This window comes from Camelus dromedarius, chromosome 5 (assembly GCF_036321535.1).
Source record: "Camelus dromedarius isolate mCamDro1 chromosome 5, mCamDro1.pat, whole genome shotgun sequence".
Lineage (NCBI taxonomy): Eukaryota > Metazoa > Chordata > Mammalia > Artiodactyla > Camelidae > Camelus > Camelus dromedarius.
The window spans coordinates 37376828-37399062 of NC_087440.1; the positions used below are offsets into that span (position 1 = coordinate 37376828).

Consider the following 22235-nt stretch of genomic DNA (forward strand, 5'->3'; position numbering starts at 1 on the left):
TATAAAACAAACATTATGAGAAAATTATATAAGGTTTTAGGATTGATATATAATAGTTAACAATAACTATAGTTGTTAATTAAGTACTAATTCAATAAAACTTACATGTGGGCCCTAAACGTGTAGATGGGCTCTACATCTAAAGAGGCACTCCTAAAAGAGGGGGGAAAGGAGGGGGAGAACACAAATAATTGTAAATCATTGGCTGATATTCAAGAGTCATTAGGTAAGATCAAATGACTGCATAAAGGATATGAGACCATAATAATTACTTATAATTATTAGCAAATCTGGAAGGGAAAAAGCACAAGCTAACATTAAAATACTTGCTTTTTGGCAGGAACTGTTTTTTGCAAGTTCCAAAGTTTCAGAGTATGGTCCTCAGAGGCAGTAACCAGCACAGGTTCTATAGGATGAAAAGCTAATGCCCGTACTCCATCAAAATGGCTACGTAGTGTATACTTGGGGTTCCATGTCTTTCGAAAGGCATCTTTATTGGCAGGCAACTAAAAAGAAAGAGTGCAAAATTTAGTGGTAAAAGTAGTAAATTGATAGGCATATGGAGTTTTTGTTTTGGTGTGCTTAAAATATATATTCAAAACTGCTTTGCTACAATGTCCAGCGGAAATTTAATGTACCTTAAAAACTTTGTAACAAATCTTTATCATTTAATAAGAACTAAGAAGAATAATTTCATTAGCTTTCAAATATCTAGATCAAATGAGGATTCCTTAATCTGTTTTACCTAATCATCAGGCTAAACCTAAAAGTCCTATTAAATGTCAAATGAGAACAACAAAAAAACTACCATGCTGCAATATTTTACATGAAACCAATAAAAATTATATAAATTACTACCAAAAATTCAAGGGTACAATATTAACAATACAGTAGTTATTTAGAAAATTAGCATGTGACATTTTTCAAGGCAGCAAATTAAGGTATTTTCCAAAAGTCTGAACTAAAGACATTCTGTTGATATTGGTAAGAGTTTAATCTTTTTACCTTCATTTCTCCATCTGTAAAGATAGGCTGTGAAACCACTTCTTAAGTAGTTAAGTTTATCAGAATTCAGTTGCTTACATACTTTAAAAATATTAATGAGAATAATCCAGCCCACCAAGGCTGATGTCTCTAAAAAGCATGCTAACATAAGTATAAAATGTAGAAAGGAATTTGTTATAAAGGGAAAAAATTAATTTGCTGAAAAACTGCAAATTCATTTATTCAGATTCTAAACAAGTATAGTTAACTCTCAATTGAATGTTTATTGTCTATAAAAAAAATTAACATCAGACTAGTTTCACCTCTAACACTATCCTTCCCACCCTGCCTCCATCCTCTCCTTGTCTCTCAAATGAAGGACTATGTATTCAGGAAATGACAAACTAAGTTTAACATTATCTTTAAAACAAAAAAAAAGTTCAAAAATACATGCTTTTTGAGAAGTATCCTGAAGGCAAGTATGTGATTCAGGTTACCTATTTTTCTCTTAACAGCAAAATATGGCTTAATTTGAGTAGGTAATTGAGAGTTGACTACTCAGAGTAGGTATTTAACAACCAATAGTTTAAGGTAATCAATCACCCCAAACGCCTAACTAATCCACCACAGTACCTAAGAAAATTTAAACACCACAAAGTAGTATATAAGAAAAAAACTACATGTCACTTCAGATCAACACAATGTCAAACTTAAACTTATCTTTTCCATGCACCGTGACATTAATTCTCTTTTATAAGTGTTTCCAAAAAATAAGGAGCCTTCTATTAAGTCATTAAAAAATTAAAAATAAAACTGCACTTACATCATAACTATAGTCTGCATCATTTGTTACCGTCAAGTCTGCAAGGTCTCCAAGGCCCAGTACACTTAACAAAACATCATCAGAACCCATAATAAATGACTTGCCTCCTCCAGATGGAAACGTTATTGGTTCAGCTATAAAGAACAAAACCGCTTCTTAAATGCTGAAAAATCATACAGTACAAGACAATATTGTGGGGGAAATGTAAGCACTTAACAGTTACAATATTCAGTAATATAATTAATTTTAACTTTCCCACTTCCCTCCTTATTTCTTCCACTCAAATAATCCTATTACTGTGTAGTAATAAACCAATGTCTACTTGTTTATTTAGGAACTGAAACACAATTTTCCACAAATCAAATGTGCACAAGACATATTATTCCAGGGTGGGAGGTGGGGCACAAAAAGCTTTATCTATTTACATCACTTATCACTTCGGTACAAGCATAACTAAGTATTTCTTAAACGTTAGATGATTGTTGCTAAGTCCTTTTGCTTTGTATCGTATTTGCTTAGAAGACCTGGTAAAAATTAATATAAGCCTTCATATGTAAATAATCTCCAATCTAAAATACAGTGTATCAGTTTACTGAAATGAAGCCTTCAATTGCTCAGATTCCTCCAGTAACAGCAATGGTCTAGGAAAAGAGCAGTTCTACCCAGCAATGTCAATTTCCTTTCTGTAAAAGATTAATCTGTGTGATCTTCGGAAAGCCTTCTAGCTTTCAAAATCTGACTATGCTTTTTAATTTTAAATTCCTTTTTATTTTCCATGATACTTCTAAAATAAAATAATCTATACTAATTATAGAACTTTAAATTCCATTTCTATTACTTTGACCAATTAAAATCAAACACTGCCATAATGAGGATAACCATACTGTTATATATTTTGCTATTACAATCATAGTGTAAGCAGTAACTCTCAGTATCATTTCAAACATGGTTTGAAAGCAAATTTTAAATCTTTGTAAGACACAAAGGGAAGTACGTAAGTCACTGTAATACAAAACAACTCAACATAACAAAACACACTTAAAATCCATGAGCAAATTTAAAAGGGAAACATAAAAACTCAAGCTAATTATCAATTTTGAAAAATTCCTATGAAAAATGATATAAATTTAATATACTACAGGAAACATAACAGATGTGATGAAATTTGTCAGTCATCATCGACACTATTGAAAAGAATTCTGAGAAGATACAAGTCAACTTCTATATATATACTATAGCAAAAGTAAAATTCATTCTTATTTAGAATATCTTATTTTATTATTTATTAAAGTAAGCTGCAGTATCAAAGTTAAGCTATATAAGTTGACTCAAATAGGGTCCTAAATGACATTCTAAAATGAAGTTGTATGTCAGCAACTGATCAAGAGTAAATCTGAGAGAATATACAGGGATACTAGTAGAATTTAATTAATTTTACAATGATTATACTTATTGAACCTAATAATCTATAGCACTGATCTTTCCTACCAATATCTAGTATGCAGCTACTGGTAATACCAGAAGAAGCTGAGAATTATAAAATAAATGGTTTAAATTATGTTTAAGAACACCTACATAAAATTTATTAGGTACTATTTTCTCAAAGCATTTTTTAACCGGTACAAGGACATATTTTTCCTCTAAGCTCGTAATTTGTTTGTAAGACAAGTTAGAAAAAAATGCCACAATTCCTCTCACTCACAATTATACAAACACTCAATAACAGAAATTTTTATTAAAAGCTCAATAAAAACTTTAACATACAACTAGTTATTCGGCATTATTACATATTCTTTTCACACAGCTATTTCTGACCAGCTGTTGACCAATTTAAGAGCATGTGAAGAGCACGCCTAAGCAATACAAGCTGCTTTTACTCGGGTTTTACGTTAACCGTAGTGAGCAAAGTTAGCGTTCTACCCATTTCTAATTAGTCACGCCTGCATTCCTCTGTCTCTATATGTACACATATACTCATCTAATATATAGCAAGCTGTCCTGCTCACATAGCATTTATTATATATAAATCTCTGTGAAAACTCTTTCCATAATCACCCATCATTGTGGCATACAGTAATCACAGTGAATACTCAAATTTATTTGCCCTTATTTCTTTGCAAAGGGAATTTCTAGTCTATAAATTCATTTTATTAATGTTAACATAACAACCTACAGCACATGATTACATAAGCATAAAAATGTTATTAGCAATTCAGAGAAAAATAAAATTATTAAAAGAAGCAGTTTTTAATGATGAAGATTATGATACCTTTTATTAGACAGCCTAAAAGATTTCATCAAGCAATTTAAGAATACTATTGTCATATTAGCACTTCCCTTTATGGAAATCCTAGGGTCTACAAAATGAGATCTTACAACAAGGTTCTTTTCATACTTCTGTAACTAATACTCCTGTTTATGGACACTAATGACTAAGGAAACCTGTAGCTTACATATTAAACTTTTCCTTTATCCTTCAATTTTATCAAATCAAAAAACCACAGCTCAATAACTGATTCCATTCATGCCAATGACAATATGGTATATCCTAAGTCTTTACTAAAAAAAAAGTCTGAAAGGTTGTAATGTGTAAGTTTATTTCCCTGAAAACAGATTTTTTCCCTGTAAAAATGAGGTATGCCATGCCTTCAACAGGAATACATAAAGTTGGAGGTGGTCACTAAAAATAAATGATTATAAACCCTCATGTTCCCTTCCTAGCGCTAAGTCAAAGTTGAACTTAGATCTTTTTAAATAACAGATTCTAATAAGATTTACCCTTTAAAACGTGTAGTAAAGTTCCTGTTTATCTTCCCCTCTCCTCTTTCACTATTAGAGAGATCACTGACTTACATTTTTTTTCTTTGAAGAGCACAATTACACATAAACATACCTACAAGCTCTAAACTGTTTTTGTGTAGCATGGATTTTGACTGGCTTTTTTCCATAGGTCACTGGTTTAAAGCATTTAAAAGGGTCCCTAATTCCTGATAAGACAACCTTGCCTTAAGCTACAAAATCTGCAGTTTAAATTTACAGTGTTAACTACAAAAATTTTAACAAGTTTTCCTATGTCTTATTTGGTAAAACAGATCAAAAGCTAAAATACATAAACTATTACTAAATGCATAAAATGAAAAATAATGGAGTTGGTATATATACTTTAGAAAATATGTCCTAAAGTAAAACAGGAAAACGGCTTAACAGTGCAAAAGAGACCTGGGAAAAATCAACAGACTATTTTACTTTTCCTGTTGCTTTTCATGTTTTAGTATGTTTTGTTCTGACTTTAATGATTTTCTTTATCCTTCCTCAAATTGTTTTAGATGATGGCAAGTGGTAAATGCATGCAGAAATGACTGTGAAGAAAAAATGCAAAATTATTTAATTTTAAGGAAAATGTGCTGGTAGAGAATTCTTAGAAGAGAGTAAGATGTACATAAAAATTTTTGACTGGGGAATCAAATCACCTTACAAAGCAAAAGCAGAAATATCAATGAAATTCAATCTGTATACCAAATAAGTAGATAATGAGTTATCTTTTATATATGCATTATAAATTACAATAAACCTTTCATAAAAAAATAAACCTTTCATAAGAATTCAGTCTCATTATTTAGAATTATAACTATTTAGACCTAGAATTACAAGTTACTCAAGTATATCTACACATCTTCAGCTAAAATCAATTATGAAAAAAATGCCAAAGAAGTACCTTCATTTCTACATATTTCTAGTCTAGGCAAATTTTAGAAATTTATTACCAAGTAGTATATGCTTGGTACCACGTTAAAGAATAATGCTGTTGCCTTATTCTAAAATGATCAAATCAATCAGCCAATTGTTACATATATTTTTAGAAATAATATATATATAAAGTTCCAAGCATAATACCTGGCACTTAGTTGTCTCCTAATAAGTGATAATTATTATTACTTGCTAAATTTAAGCAATGTGACAAAATAACTACAAAGTTCTTTTCCATATGTACTATTTCAAGTTTTTTTCTAACTACTATTTTCCTAGTAGATATGTAAGCTAGTCACAGTTTAGAAGGTACTTTGAAATGATCTACGATAGAAACAACTCCACTTAACATCAAAAACAAACAAAAAAATTATAAAGGCATAGAAACAAAAATTTTGAAATCCCTAAGACAAGTACACCAAGAGCTTGCCCGACACTTTCTCGGAAGATCATATAAGCTGATCTTCAGCATTTTAAAAACAGCAGCAAATTTACAGTATTAAGGAGATGTGATTTGGAATTAACGTCCTCTGCAATGTAAATAAACATGGTAGCTAATTTTGTACCTTCCTCTGCTCTTGTACCTTCATGATCAGTCATTCTAGAAGAGGCTGACCTAGACTGATTTATGATTCCTGAAGGGATGTGGGGCAGCTCATCATCTCCCAGATCAGCTATCATGTCGTAGAGTTTTGTCCTGTTGACCCCTGTAAATTAATGTCAGCAGTAGAGGTTCATTTAACAGCTACCGCTTGACTTGCTAACAGCCTTTAAAACCAAATTACTAACAACACGGGCTATTTTTAAGAAGTTCCAGTCATAAAAATCTCAGATAATCAAAGATGTCTTCAATTTTCCATACCAACCTCCCCCAAAATACTGAAATGATTTAAATATTTAAGATATTTATTCTTTCTGGGAGAGAGAGAGAGAGACAGACAGACAGACAGACAGACAGACATAGATAGAGAGAGAGAGAGAAAATTGAGTCTTTCACTCAACCAAAGTTCTGTGAGCTCACAGACACAGGAGGTAACCATTACAACAAAAAAATTGGTGTTTAAGTTAACATTTAACAGTGTAAAGAGTAAAACGAGTTTTTCCAACTTAATTCATTAATTTAAAAAAATTAACAAAGAAATAAGCACAAATGATTTTTATGAGGGTGCAACAAACAATTAACTTTCCCTGGTGTTCATGTGGGTATTTTCCTGCCACATTCACACAAATCTGTCATTAACAAATCAACCCCAATTTTTCTCAAAATGTTCACTTTCCCCAAGTTTGAAAAACCTGATTTACCCACAAGCTTTCTTAGTTTATCATCATAGTAGGAAGTCAACACTGTCATAGGCCCAAAGTTTAAGGGGAGAATTTCAGCTGTTCCCTGGATAATTCAGGCCAAAGTACACAAAACTCAGCTGCACCTATAGAACTGTGGGGTCTCTTTGTTTTAATTGTAAACTTCAGAAATGACAGGAGAATCATCTCTCTTTTGTATTTTGAAATAAAATAGTTTTAAGAATATTTTAAGAAAAAATAATTTGAAAAGACAAAAGAAAATGCTTTATAATCAATATAAAGTAAAAACAATTAAAATAGGCAAAGTTAAGCCACACATTATGACCACATTTACTAATGTTAACATTAATGGACTAATCAGACTATATAATTATTAAATTTCACTACAGCTATTAGAATATTATTAATTCTATAAAGGAGCTATCATTCATCTATGTATTCCTAACAGAATACCAAGTAGCCACTGATAAGACTTAAAGGAAATAGATGTAGACTCATGTAGTCCCTAACTTCTTAGAAATGCTAAGCAACTCTACTTCTGGATGCAATATGTCGAGTAACCTGAATTTTCTAAAATAATAATCACAGAGAAACTCAGTTATTATCTGAGGACTTTTCCCCTGACAATGAAGTGACTGTAAATAAATTCTCTAATAAATGAAAAACTGCCAAATGAATGTCCATCATGAGTGAAATTCAGCATGAGAGAAAATAAACGTTATCCTTTCTCACAAGGTAGCTTTCCTTTATAACTTTCCCACTTATGAGTACCACCTCCATTGATTTGCTTTCTGTTCTTACAAATTCTGCAACCGCACCTTAATAATTCCTTTTCAACTTATAACAGGGGGTGGGGGGACCTGTTTTTAAAAAGAATCCTCCTTGAAAGTATTCTTCAGATTAATCTATTTTTCTCTATTGACTTCATTCTAGTCAAAGCTTTCACTCTTTTAAATTACTGCAGAAGATTCCTAATTGGGATTCCTACCTCCCAGCTCCATTTATAGTCAATCAAATTTGAATACTACAGCTAGATTAGTTTTCCAAAATTATGACATTTAATCATATCACTCCTTACTCTGAAACCATAAGTAGCACTTCAACACTCTTTGAATGAAGGCCAACTAAAATCTTGTACTTAACCATGCATGTACTTTATGGTGATCTTATTTTTCCTATCCAATCTCACCTTTTAGTGCTCAACAATATAAACCTTCCTAATTTTCAAGCCAAACAGTTTTCCTATAGCATCAATATTCACAAAGGTTCTTACTACCATATTTTGTTACATATGTCCTTACTATTTCTCGTAACGATGAGAATACTTCCTGCGCACACACACATACAAGTTCCTGTCCTCTAACGTGCACCTCAGCCTATCACAATTCTATCCATTCCTCCATACCACTTCCATCTCCTTCCTCTGTGAAGCTTTTGTTGATCTTTCTCTGCTCACTCTTATTATACTCACATACACTGTAAAACTGGACTTTATTAGGTATCTTATTAATAACTCTATCATATAATAGCTAAATGTAATAGAGACAAAAAAATTTATCACAACAGATAATATAGTCATACCTTCCTGAAGATACAGACTGGGAAATATGAAGGAAAAGAAAGTAGGAGACAATATGAAAGTTAATGTTCAAACTGAGGGCCCCAAATTATGTAACAATTATTACTGATTAAAGCAGATTTCATAACCTGATGTAACAGTCTTACCTAGCATCTACTTTGTAGAACATCTTTAAACTAATTACACATTTAATGCATCTTCATTCTCTTTCTAAATCTATCCAATTGCCTAAATACAATAAATGTAACAAAATGCAATTTCAAGTAAAAAAAATCTGAAGTTTGATTAGCAGAGAGAAAATTTTAATGGTATTAGGGTAACAGAATATTATATGTAAATAAAATAATTCAAGGGCATAAATGAAGACTCCTTAAGCATTAATTAAACAAAAACCGATTCTCAATTATTGTTGGAATCTATAAAAGAAATACTCTTTCTAATTTTAACAGCAAGAAAAACTTTTCTTTTACTATATGAATTATAAAAACAATCCACCTACCTCTTAATCAAAAACACCAACTCTCTGCCAATGCATAATCTTAAACAGATTACAGGAAAATGAAAAACATGCCATGTATAAGGCAAACTTTGGACTTAGAACTATTGTGTTGGTGTTTTTAAATTCACACTTGCACACAAACATACACACTCATAACAAGAAATTTATCTTTCCATATACTCTATTAAGTAAAATAGTACTTTAAAAAAAAACTGAATCTAATGTTTTCCTTTTCTTAAATGTGCCTCCCTTTGTTAACCAACCTTACATTCTAAAGTCAAACAAAATGTGTAGAAGGCAATCTGGAAAAGACGTTTATTTTAAAATAAGGATTTAGCTATGTCATGTTTGTTAGATTTGTTCTATTTTCTATCATCCTAGTTAAAATGAAGCTTTCCATGACAACTGTCATCTTAAAAAATGGCATCACAATATTAAGGAAAAACAACTAGTTCAGCTACAAAGTGATTCTGAACTTTAAAATTTAAAAATGTGTACTGACTCAAAGAGCATCAAACTAATACTTTTTCACCTTTTGTCAGAATCCCTAAATCTTCTCTTGAGGAAGGGAAAAAAGAGAAAGAAATGAGTTGAACTGAATGATCTGTTTTAAAAGTGTGAAATTAAAGCCAGAAATATAAAATAATTGTATCTCTTAAATGAAAATAATATCCTTTTGTTATAAAACAACTAGTTTTTTGTCTTTGATTTGATGCAGGAAAGAAAACATTAGTTTCATGGATTCTTCAAATTTATACTCTCCTGAATAGAAGCAGCTTAATCATTACAGTCATTTTATAGTGTGTGCCAAGGTGCACTTAAAAGTCTACTTAAAGTCACTGCTACAAAATAATAATTTATCCTTAAATGTACTAAAATAACTAGTATACAGATATTTGGAATTAAGTCACACTTCACAAAAATGACATTTCCTTATGACAGCCTGTCATCTTGGATCTGGAACAGCAACCAACAAAAACTAATATGAAACTCTAAAACAACAAAAAAAGGAAAACTAGAAAATGATCCAAGGATGCTCACTCATAATTTAAATTAAAAGAAATATTGAAAAAATTAAGATTTCCCCCTCCCAATGTATTGATAATCAAGTCAGGAAAGGTACAGTAATCCTAAAACACCAATAAAGGAAAGAGGGGAATGACAAATCTTATTCTATACATGGAAAAGATAGGAAAGAGGATAAACGAGAATAACTAGGCAAACTAAGACAAATTCATTAACCAAGAATCAGAAATGTAAATATATGTATTTTCAGAATATGAATCTCTGAAATGGAAATCCTCCCTTTATTTGAAATAGGAAAAGCCTATAAATCTTTTGAAGAATGGACAAAAAGCAACCTAACCCTCCTTATAAGCCTCAATTTTACAGGAATAAAATAGCATAGGATTAACAATAAGCCACAAGAATACGAGTTATCTATTGAGAGAAAACATATTACAATCCACAATTTAAATTTTCCATGTTGAAAAACTGAAGGACAAAAATCAAGGTCTGAAAAAGATTTTTAACTCACACTTCATATTCTAAATAAGGTTTCAAATTTCAGGTGCTTCACACTTCAGTTATTACACAGTGTGATTTTTGTTATTGACTTATGTGTTTTTACTGAGACATAAAATACATGGAGACCACAGAAAGCTAGAAAAATCCTACTAGACCAAGATTTTAACAACATTTAGAACCTCCCCCTCACTTCCTTTCCCAATTACAGAAAGCTTAGAATTGAAAGATGATAGAAAACTGAGTTTTAGGTTAGATAACAGAATTATCATCACTTCCTAATTTCCTGATGTTCATAACTATACTGTGGTATATAAGAGAATGTGTTTGTGGTCAAGTAACATACACTAAACTATCTCAGGAGCAACATGTCTACTATTTACTCAGTTTTCTGAACTGTTCAAAACAATAAATATATACATTTACAGAGAGAAGAGGATGAAAGTAAACATAGTAAAATATTAAAATTTGAAGAATCTATGTGAAAGTACATGGAACTCTAGTTTTACACTTCTTGCAACTTTCCTTAAGTTTGAAATTATGTCAAAATAAAAAGTTACATGGAAAAGGAAGCTTAACCCTCTGGAAGCCTGAGACCAAAATAATTGCATCAAGTCTCTTCAGTTTCATGGTCTTGACATGTAGAAATATTAATTTAAAAAGTACACCTCTTAAGTATACCTCACTTAGTAAGAAAGTAATACTGAATTGTATCTACAGTCCAAGGCAAGGCTGTCACTTTTAAGTCATTTTCTTTTACCTTAGGTGGGAAAAAAAGGTAGAACGGATTGAACAAGCTGGAAGGCAGATAAACATTAGTTTCCTGGCTCTTAATTTTAGAAGCCTTTCCATTTAAGAGTCAAATCATGGTTGAGTCTACAAAGTTTAAAAAGTTGGCATTCTCACCAGTTTTTAGCCTGAAAAAAAAAAAAATTTAGACTGGATTACATCTGCTGATTCCATACAGTAAAACTAGCAAATAATTTTCTTCCTTCTAAGAAGCTGGAAAAAAATCTGCTGAAACTTGGGTTAGGATCCAGTAGGTGTGATTCATTCACATTTTGGAATAAAGAAAAAGAAAAGGCTACGTTTTATGAATTATTCTAACTTGTAAAAAGCTACATCTGGGAAAATATCAGAAGAAAAACCAACAAAGATAATAAGAATGCTAACAAAATTCATGAATTATCTTTTCATGTAAAATTTTACCTTAGTATTAATACGATGTTCTACCTGGATTAAGAGCTAAATTTACTATCCATCAATTAAAAAAAAATTTTTTTAATTTCCATGGTAGAGATTCAGAGCCAACATTTTCATACTGAACTCTCTATTTAAGAGCTAAAAGTTCTGGGGCAGCGAGGGTATAGCTCAAGTGGTAGGGCACATGAGTAGCATGCACGAAGTCCTGGGTTCAATCCCCAGTAATCACACTAAAAAGTAAATAAAATAAATTACCCCTCCAAAAGAGCAAGAAGTTCTTATTTATCTAATTCACAAAGGAAGTGTAAAAAGAAACGACTTACTATTTCTTAATTATTCATTCCTGAGACACTGCTGGAAACCTCATCTATATCTACATACAGGAGCAACCTTGAAAACACTGGTGTTTACAAAAATACTAAAAATGAGAAACAATCTAAAGGTTTAACTAATTGAGGCTAGGTTAAATCCACTAAATGCAATACTATGTAACCACTAATATATTTAGATGACTATGAAAATTAAGAAAAATGAGTTTAAAACAGTATGACAGCTCTGTTGAAAAATTTTAAAGGAGGTTTGTGTATAAAGACACTTAGAAAAAGTTGTAAGGATATATGACAAATATTAATCTTTAAGCTGTAGAACTGCAGGTGATTTTTACTTTTTCCTTTATGTTTCTATATATATTATTTTTTGAATAATAAGCATGTTTTATTTTTATGGTTATATAAACAAAGTTCTTTTTTGAAAAAAATAGAAACAAAATCAAAATTAAAGGGGACTGGCTGAATAACATATTACATATTTGGATAATAAAATAGTATTGAGACATGAGAACCTCCAGGCATGGCTCAGAAGTCCCCAGCTCCTGATTTAATCACAGTAGTTCCCTTTTGCCTATTTCACATACTAGGTTCTCCAATATCCTATTTGATAACAAGGTAGTTTGGCTAAAGAAAGGAAGGAAGGAAGGGAGAAAGGACGGGAGAAAGAAAGAGAGAGAAAGAAAGAAAGGGAGAGAAAGAAAGAAAGGGAGAGAGAAAGGAAGGAAGGAAAGAAGGAAGAAAAGGAAGGAAGGAAGGAAGGAAGGAAGGAAGGAAGGAAGGGAGGAAGGAAAAGTTATACAGAGTAATATTTATTAACATGAAATGGCAATTTCTGTGAACTGTTAGCTAAGTGGGAAAATAGCAAAACTGCATACAATGATCCTATTAAGAAAATTAATTAAATTAAAATTTTATGGGGACTTCAGATTTTAGTTTCAGTTCATCTGTTTCTAATGTTAAACAGGTTTTTTTGATAAAAAAAAATTTTTTTTTAGAAAAATATAAAACCTACAACTAAAAAAACCTTAAGTTGACTTAAGTTTTCTTTCTAAACCTCAAAAAGGTACAAGCATACCTCGGAGATAGAGGGTTTAGTTCCAGACCACTGCAATAAAGCAAATATCACAATAAAGTGAGTGACATAATTTTTTTACTTTTCCAGTGCATATAAAAGTTATGTTTACACTATACTGTACTCTATTAAATGTGCAATGCATTATATCTTAAAAAATGTACATACCTTAAATTAAAAATACTTTATTGTTAAAAACTCAGGATTACCACAAATTTGTAAAAAACTCAGTATGTGAGGTGCAATAAAAAATGTTTGTATAGATCTAAACATACTCTATCAGAAAAAAATGAGGTATTTATAGTTTAAATTAAAAGCGATATTATCTAACACTTTCTAAAGCTATCTTCAGCAGATAAGTCAGTTTATGAATAACATATATAAGATAAGTAATCTAATATTAAAATAAACTACTTCTTTTCTTAAAAAAAGACCTAAATCCTAAGATTCTAATGTCATGTCTATATTAAAATGATCGATCATGCAAAAGTATTTTTATACTCAACATGCATTAATTATACATGTAAGTGATGTTAAAGCTGAACACAGCCCCTGCCCAGTATTAAATGTTTTTAAATATAATAAGCAGTTCACCACAGTCTAAAACTTCTAAGAGAACACATTCTTTTTATTCACATGCAATACCATAAATTAGCATCAAGTTATTAAAAAAAATTGCATAACAGATAAAATAACCAAAACTTCACGTATTAACCACCATAATAAATTGAACCATTCAAAAAATGCTGAAGGAAACCTACACTCTTTTTCATTATGACTGCTATTTTATAAACTAATATATTTATCACCAGAGAAAGGAATATGAAAGAATGCTTAAATGGTTTTGCCTGTGTCACTTACTATTTTCTCCTTGACACAGTCAAAATAGTTAGACAAGCAGAAATCAATGGCCAGTTCAAAATAAAATTCCCCTAAAACAAATTTCAAGTTTCTCCATTTAATATGCAAAAGTCTGAAGATGCTGTTCATGTGGCTGTTTTTAATATGGTTCACAAACTGGAAACGAATTACTCCTTTCAAAGGTGCTGTAGCTAAATTTATACTTCTGCAATATATTAGGCAGAATATAACATGGTGAAAAATACATCTAGGCACCCAAAGACACTCAGCTATAGACCAAACAAACCTTACCTCCATGACTACCTTCTCTGGCCTTCCTCTAGCCAAGAAAATACTTCCCAGAATTTTTTTTTTTTTTTTTTTTTGCTACTATTGTTTGCGGTTGGATTAAGGCCAGAAAGCACAAGTTATGGAAAGGGGTTTCCTAGTCACTCACTGTATTTTGGGATTTCCAAACTAAGAAACGTAACCTGGATATGACCTGGTTATAGCAGTAACGTCCTATGCAGCAAAAAAGGGGGAAATTCATACTTTCTCCTTTTTGAACAAATTTCTATTATTTTTCATCCCAAGGCATTTTGATTCCTTACCATTTGGTAAATTTTTTAAAGCTTAAAAAAACAAAGAAAAAGTTTAAATCTTTCCTTCATCCTTATCCATTTATTTAAAATTATTTTTCACTTGATCAGTGACATATCCTTAATTATATCTGAATAAATTTCAATTATACAACAGACAAAGTTTAAAGTTAGTTGCCCCCTTTATGAAACAAAAAAGTACACAAAAAAACAGAACTGAAGTTTTTTTCTCAAAGATTGATACATAAAAATTATAATAGAATCTGCACTTACTCTTCACCCCTTTCTTCCCCTTTCGTTCCTTCTTGTACTGTTCCTTCAGTTTACTTATTAGTCCCTGGTCTACATCCCAAACCTCAGTAGTTGGGGAGAGGTCATCTTTATCTACATGCAGCATATTATTAAAAGAAAAAAAATCAGCAGTTGGCAATGCAAGCTGTTGGCAGTAAACTGTTATAGCTTTACATGATCATAATAAAAATGTACTAACAGCATACACTCAAAGTACTTTAAAGGTGCAGTCTCAGTTTTGGTATTCACAACTCAAACTCTAAAATCTCATCTCATAAGTTTCTAAACATTTAATACTACTAACAACAGTTAAATGGTGCTTCATTTCTATGAACTACAAATTTGAAGGTTGTTATTCTTTCAATAACTGATATTCTTTCAGTGGACTGACATCAGAAATCTATTATAAAAAATAGATCACTGCAACTTTATAAAAATGTTAATAAAAATTATTCAGCCAGCATCATAAAAGCAAATGAACGAATTACATGCGAACTACTCATAAAAGTGCAAGCTGGAAAGGTCAGTGCCGTTTTATTGATGAAAATATTCATGCACCTTCTGTCACACTGATTCTGCATGCACAGGATAACTACACTAATGGAGAGGCATTCTAGTCCAAAATAATACATAGTTCCAAATACAATGTCTCAAATAATCCATACAAAGCATTCAGAGAATCCCATCTCTGCCCCCACCCCATTCAAATAGTTCAACATCTCATTACCTGCTTCCATTGGTCTACAACTAAGATTAGCAAAAAACAAACAAACAAAAAAAAAAAACAAAAAAAAACAAAACTCAAATTCCACTGAAGACTTTTTAAGAGTTGATGTTTTTAGGGTAAGATAAAAGCAGTGACAAGCGTGGAGAAGTGAAAATACACATCGCTGTATATCTACACTTCAGCCATTTTAGATGAATAAACAAATCCATACTTGTTTTAAGTAAATATCTGTGCCTGGAAAAAATTTACCCTATAGTAAACTAGAGAAAAAACAGCATTAAAAAGAAACAGGATAAAAATAAATCTATTGGAATTATTTTAGGTATTAAAAGGTTATTCCTTCCAGTTTTAAAGTAGCTGTTATTAGGAAGTTTAACATTCTGTTACAGAACAACTAGGACAATCCTGTTACTAAATAAATATTGTAACAAAACACATAGGCTAAGTCAATCAAGAAGTCTGACAGTAAAAGGTGATTTTGGAGAAAATATACTTTTTAAATTTTGGTAACTCATATTCTGGCTCACAAGTCTTAAACTACCTAGGCCTCACTGATTTCATCTATACAGTGGATGTTAGTCTTTTTTGTCTAAAGATTGTTACATATAGTAAACATAAAAAATTCCCATATTTAAGTGGTATACTGAAATTAATTATTTACTGTACTTTGAGTCTTTCCTCCTAAAACTACCACCACTTTCTCCCTTACGGATACTATAGTCAGTATGTGAAAAGCTAAATCCAAAACTTTAATTTCCTAACTTGAATTAATTGAAACTAGGTTGTTCAAGTCTGAAATTTATATACATGATTATTTGTCAAATCTGCCAACTGTAACTGTTTGTAATACAGTTATAATACTGATTTAAAGAGAATATTCACTTTTCAAGTACTCTAATCATGGTTTCTTTAAAACAAAGCTGTTATCAGGAATTGTTCTGTCAACTTATCAAATACTCCAAGAAAAGTGATCTAAAGAATTAATCATTTGTACTCAATAAAGCTAACAATTCTTATTTTTAGAAGTGAAAAACTAACACATTTTGAGCAAATATTTGTTAAACCTCATAGAAACAAAAAAGTGGCATAAACTTGATACAGGAAATTAGATAAAACAGAAAAGTTTAATGTATTTTTGAAAAATCCTTTGTAAAAAAAATAAAGCTGTGAATAGCTCTAACGAGAGTAACAAAAGGTAGTGGAGTGAAAAAGAAAAGAGGATAAGCTTAAGGAAAAAAAAACAAATACTACTTGCAAGATAACCTCAAGTCTAGAAAACAAAGGTATACTTATTAAGGCAGTGCAAAAAGGTTGGTGAATGCATATGTGCACAAACAACATCCTGAAACTTGCCTGGTGAATAACAGCTGATTTGATATTGCTTATAAGAAATAGTTAAAGAGCAAAAGGGAAGAGGCAGCATAATCTTCTACATATTAATTCTGTTTTAAAAAATCTAAGGGAAAAAAAATACCAAGAAATGAGGTTGAATCAGTTATGGGAACCTTTTTGTTTAAAAGAAAACACAAATATGCACCAAAAAATTGACCCATGACAACTCAAAACCACAAACACATAAAATTCTGTTACGATGATTCTAACTACCAAAGCAAAGGAATTATATGAATCTACTTAATGTAGCATAAATTTGTAACTAACTTTATGTAAATATTCAGTGCTTTAATTATCCATCATATTTAAATACAAACATTCAAGTACTAATTGTATTTTGTAGTCCTATAAATTTCTGCAGATCTCATTTTCAAAGTGTAGGAGAAAATAACTAAACATCCTTCAAATGCCTAGTCTCCATAAGAGAAATAGCAAAATGAGAAATAGCAAAATTAGAAATGTCCATTATTATTTTTGATTATGAGAAGAACTAAGAACTACTAAAATTAAACTCAGACTACCTAATGTAGATGACAGAAGAAAAACAGATTTTAAAAGCTTTCTAAAAAGCAGTGGTTTCACAGGATAAAAGCATTCAAAATTAGAGATAGCTGAGTAGACTGCTGGTATAAATAAAATAATATAGATTATCCAGCATGGGTGAATAGTGGGATATGTTTCATTATGAGAGACTATTTTTTTTAAAAAATCTGTGTCCTTTACTCAATAATTAAAATCTGAATATAACCTCCTTCCTATTTATAAGTAAATTCAACTGTTAAGTAAATGAATTAGATAACTATAAAGGAATATTTATATCCATTCTCTTTGTTTTGAAAAAAACTAAGTATATCATCTGTTGAGTAGAAATGATAAATTCAGAAATACTGCATAGATCCTTAGAAAGTTTTCATTTCTTAAGGAAAGAAACTACTTGAACCACTTAGTTCTTAAAGGGTCCTTTTCCTTCTCAAGAAGTTAAAATGCTTTAAAGATGCTTCAAGTCTTGTCCAGAAGGAGGAGACTGTCAGTTACTTACATTTACACAAAAAGATTCAAGACACTCTCAAATAAAAGTAAAGTACTGACAGCTTTACGCTGATTGACTTAATTAGGTCTTCTCTTGAAACTTTGCTCTATAGTCAAAAGTTTTTGGGCAGAAGGACCAATCAACTACATAGAATGTAATATTTTTATAATAGAAATAGTACCATTTTATATAAATTAAATTCCTGAAACTTTTGTATATTCTTCTGACATGCAGTGAAATTTCCAGCAATTTTTGGTGAAGGATATAGGAATGGAAATGTGCCAAGATTTAGCTATACCAATGTTTGAAAACTGTTTTTGATCCTTTTTTCCTTTAATAAAAACAACCTAGAATGTGCATGAGAGCCCCAGTTAAATAAATCATGGAACATACTGATAGAATATTACGCAGTTATTAAAAATGTGACAGAAGAACAATGTTAAGTGAAAAGTGTGTGTTATAAATCAGCACAGCAAAATCCTTTGTTAAATAAAGACACAAAATAAATATATATGTACTTATAAATATATAAATATTAACCAAGATTCTCTCTACTTAGTAGTGTTAAAGGTGATTTTTAATTTTCTTCTTCACCTGTATCTGTGGTTCTAAACCTCCTAAATGAATTATATATATTTATATAATTATAAAATCCAGAAAAAACACAGTACTTTAGAAACTACTGGAAAAAAGGTATTTCTAACACTTAATGAGTTGCACAGAGAAGTTACAAGAAAACAGATATTTTTACTGTTTCTCTTAATCAAGGCTAATTCTTAATAAGGGTAAACTTCTATAATATAGCCATTTTCAAACAGTAAGTAAAAAATGTATATTATCAAAGTCTAGAAAGTAACTGCAGAATTTTTTCATATTTTCAATTTATGTGCCTCCTCTCTTTCTACTTAGAAGACAGAAGTGAAAGCCTGAAAACAATGCTTGAAAATTATAAACAATGAGATTGTTGGTAACAAAATTCAGATCTTTCTTATATTCAGTTTATATCAGGATAGTCAATAAACATTATCTATTAGGCTTTATCTTTTCTACTATTAGCAATATTCAGTCTCAAGTGGTGATAAAACTACTTATCATCAAAGTAATATTAAGAAATCTAGTGATTATTCCTCTTGCTAATAATAACTAAGGCAACTTTGGTATTCATGTGAAATATGTATTAAAGTACTTAGTAACCTTCTCCAACAAAGCTCTGTATACACAATTTGAGTTCTACCTACAGGATAGCATGCTGATATTAAAAGATGATTGAATGAACATATTTAATATGAACAACATACCAAACCTCAGCTATTATTTTAAAATATTTTGTACAATTTTATTTACTTTCTAATGGAGTTTTTTTTAACCCTGTATAAACAGAACTGTTTTCTCCCTTTTAATTTATGACTGGATTATCATTAGCAATAGGTGTCACTTCCAAAGGCTAGGCTCTAACACATCTATACACTGAATTTTGTATGTAATAGTTTAACACTTTCACTAAGTCTTATTAAATACTGAGCTACAATTCAGAATGAGTAGCTTTATTACTTCCCAGCAATAAGTCAGATAATACCATAAGGCATGCTGAAAAGAGTTAAGACTTCTTGAAAGCTAGAATCATCACCAAAATAATGGGAATGTTTAAAACTGTATACATGCTTTAAAAAAATTCTGCTAAAAGGAAAGGAATTGAATTTCTATACTGACTAAATGTTTCAACTTTAAATCAAGACAAATTTCAAAAACCAAAATCTGCCAAAAGCCAAATATTAAACAGTTTAGCCACTAAATTGAAATAAACTGGTACAAAATCCTCTGAAATTATTTAATACCATTCTTCTCTTTGCCCTCCATTTAACTGCCACCATGCATTCAGATACACATGTTCCATGTATAATATTTAATTAATAATACACCTTTAGGCTAAATGTTCTCCCACCCCCATATTTCTTTATCACCTTACCCCATTCTGTGCCATCCCCTGAACTCCGTGCTTCTCCAGCTCCTTCGCCATCTTCAGCAGTCACTAAAAAATCAAATTCTTTCAGTGCTTCCTCAGTATCAGGATCATCAGTTAGGTCAGCAGCTAAACCTTCATTACCTATCTGTAAATGGAACATAAACCAAGAATTACTTTTATGCTAAATTTTAAAGGAATTCTTTCTGTTTTCGCACAATTACCTTTACATTTGTACTCCTATTTTTAGATTACTTAGATACAAAGTTTTAGATTTACCACACAGTTCATCAATTCCAAATTATACTCTACATAAATGGATGTCAACAGCGCCGTGTGAAGATTGTTATAAAATGTGATGCAAGTAATGTGCTAGTAAGACTAGTTAAAATGTTAATCAGCAAGAATGATGATTCTTAAACTTCTTTAATTATAATAGATTCACAGATACCACTGTTAAAATACTCATTAACTCACATACTAATACACTGTGTTGAACTGTCCTCACTCACAGAGAACTGCATTTGTAGTCTACAACTCATTAAGATACGGCATAGCTAATAAGGACATTAACTAATGCAAGTCAATAGCTACGGTAATTTTAGTAGTGCTTCCCAGAACAAAAAAAGGAAAGGACCAAAATCTCTATTCACTCATGTTTCACATTTGAGTATGTTACAAATACAAAATGTGGCAGAAAGGTTGAAAACTGCTTTGATAAACTGGAAGCTTTTGAGGAATACCGGCATTTCCCCCACATTACTGTAAATTCCAAAGAATCACAACTGAACCCATCCACTTTTTTTTTTTTTTAACATACTTGAAATACTATATACTACTACCATAATTGACACACTGATCATCTAATCTACTTTTGCTCTTATAGCTAACACGTATCAACACTAAAATAGATAAACATGCTTCTTAGGTTATGAGCAAAAGCAAATTTTTATTAATCCTTAACAAAGAATGAGAATGTTGACACATACATTTACAATTCACAGTTTACTCCTTCACCCAGGGTGGGAGTATCCCCACTGTAGTTTCAGTTACAGTTTATCACTTGTTTACTATACAAGAAACAGACTTCAGCAGCGATTCTTAACTGTGACAGGAGTGGAGAGGATGTAGCTTTTAAAAGTTTCAAACCACTGGACCAGTCCTATAAAAACAGACACTTTCTTGACATTTAGTCTATATTACAGCAAATAATAATTTCTACTATATATAGGTAACTTAATAAGAACTAACTATGCAAAACTTCCAGGTGACATAATAAAACTTTCAAGTGATGTAATAAAATTAAAAACTGATCACTCAAAATGTAACTTAAGACATCTTGAAATTTTCTATTCCAAATACATAAATATATATATATATTTATATATATATAATATATATATATAAATATAAATATATATATATATATATTTAGCTAGTAAGAATACAAAACTGAATTCTTACTTTGTGTTTATTCATCCGATGTTTGTCTTTTCCTTCTGGGATGCCTTCAATCATGTCATTTTCCTCTTCTTCATCGCTGTCATCAGCATTTTCTAAGAAATTGAATGTTTCAAGAACATCACCAGAAGGCCTGTAAGAGAGGAAAAAGATAAATCCCAATATTCCAATGGTTAATTCTAATATTTCTTTGCCTCCTATTTTAAAACAATACTTGAAGGTAGTAGAGAAATTCAAATGACAACTTACTTATAAGGCATCCCTTAAATATTTTACTCAAGAATGTTTAAACTTAACCATTTCTTATAGCTCTACAACCTCTTACAGTTTGGCCTAAATACTTAGGGACTCAATTCTTAATTTAGTCCTTAAACAAAGTTTAATTTATCAGGCTGCCCAGATTGAAAGTTATGTTAATCAGATATAGAACATTCCAATCCATTTCACAAGTTTTCTTACCTAGAAAACAAGATTCTTAATATACTAAAGAAATACTTTCAAGTCTTTCAGAACCACTCATTTAATAGGTAAGTGATCATCTATTTTTACCTACTTATGAAGTCATTTTTTAAACTATAATCGGAGTTCCTCCTCTATGTACAAAAAGGGTTTTCAAATAGTTGTTTAAAATTGTTTAAATGTCTAAAAACAGAGGCTGCAGCAAAACAGTGATAGTTTCAGCTGAATATAGTCTCTCACAATGAAAGTCCTTTTCCATTACTAGCTGCCTGAATTTGGTAAAGTCATTTAAACCTTTTTGCCTCAGTTTCTTTACCTGTAAATTTTAGGAGTTAAACTGGACGATCTTAAATATCCTTACCCACGTGAACAGTGCATGTGGGTAAGGAACAGAAAAGAATAACCTAAAATTTA

At 30.8% G+C, this 22235-nt stretch overlaps 1 protein-coding gene across 3 annotated transcripts in view; it reads right to left on the bottom strand.

Moving 5' to 3' along the window:
- Nucleotides 1-22235, bottom strand: part of STRN3 (striatin 3) — an 88251-nt gene that overhangs the window by 13612 nt on the left and 52404 nt on the right. Inside the window, exons 6-12 of one of the 3 annotated variants that reach the window (XM_031453545.2) lie at nucleotides 21366-21495; nucleotides 19908-20049; nucleotides 14775-14885; nucleotides 6121-6261; nucleotides 1808-1941; nucleotides 331-506; nucleotides 106-153 (exon numbers count right to left, since the gene is read on the bottom strand). In XM_031453545.2, the coding sequence (XP_031309405.1) occupies nucleotides 106-153; nucleotides 331-506; nucleotides 1808-1941; nucleotides 6121-6261; nucleotides 14775-14885; nucleotides 19908-20049; nucleotides 21366-21495 (882 nt within the window). The remainder of the gene's footprint in view (nucleotides 1-105; nucleotides 154-330; nucleotides 507-1807; nucleotides 1942-6120; nucleotides 6262-14774; nucleotides 14886-19907; nucleotides 20050-21365; nucleotides 21496-22235) is intronic. The other 2 variants (XM_031453546.2, XM_031453547.2) reach the window with 2 other exon arrangements.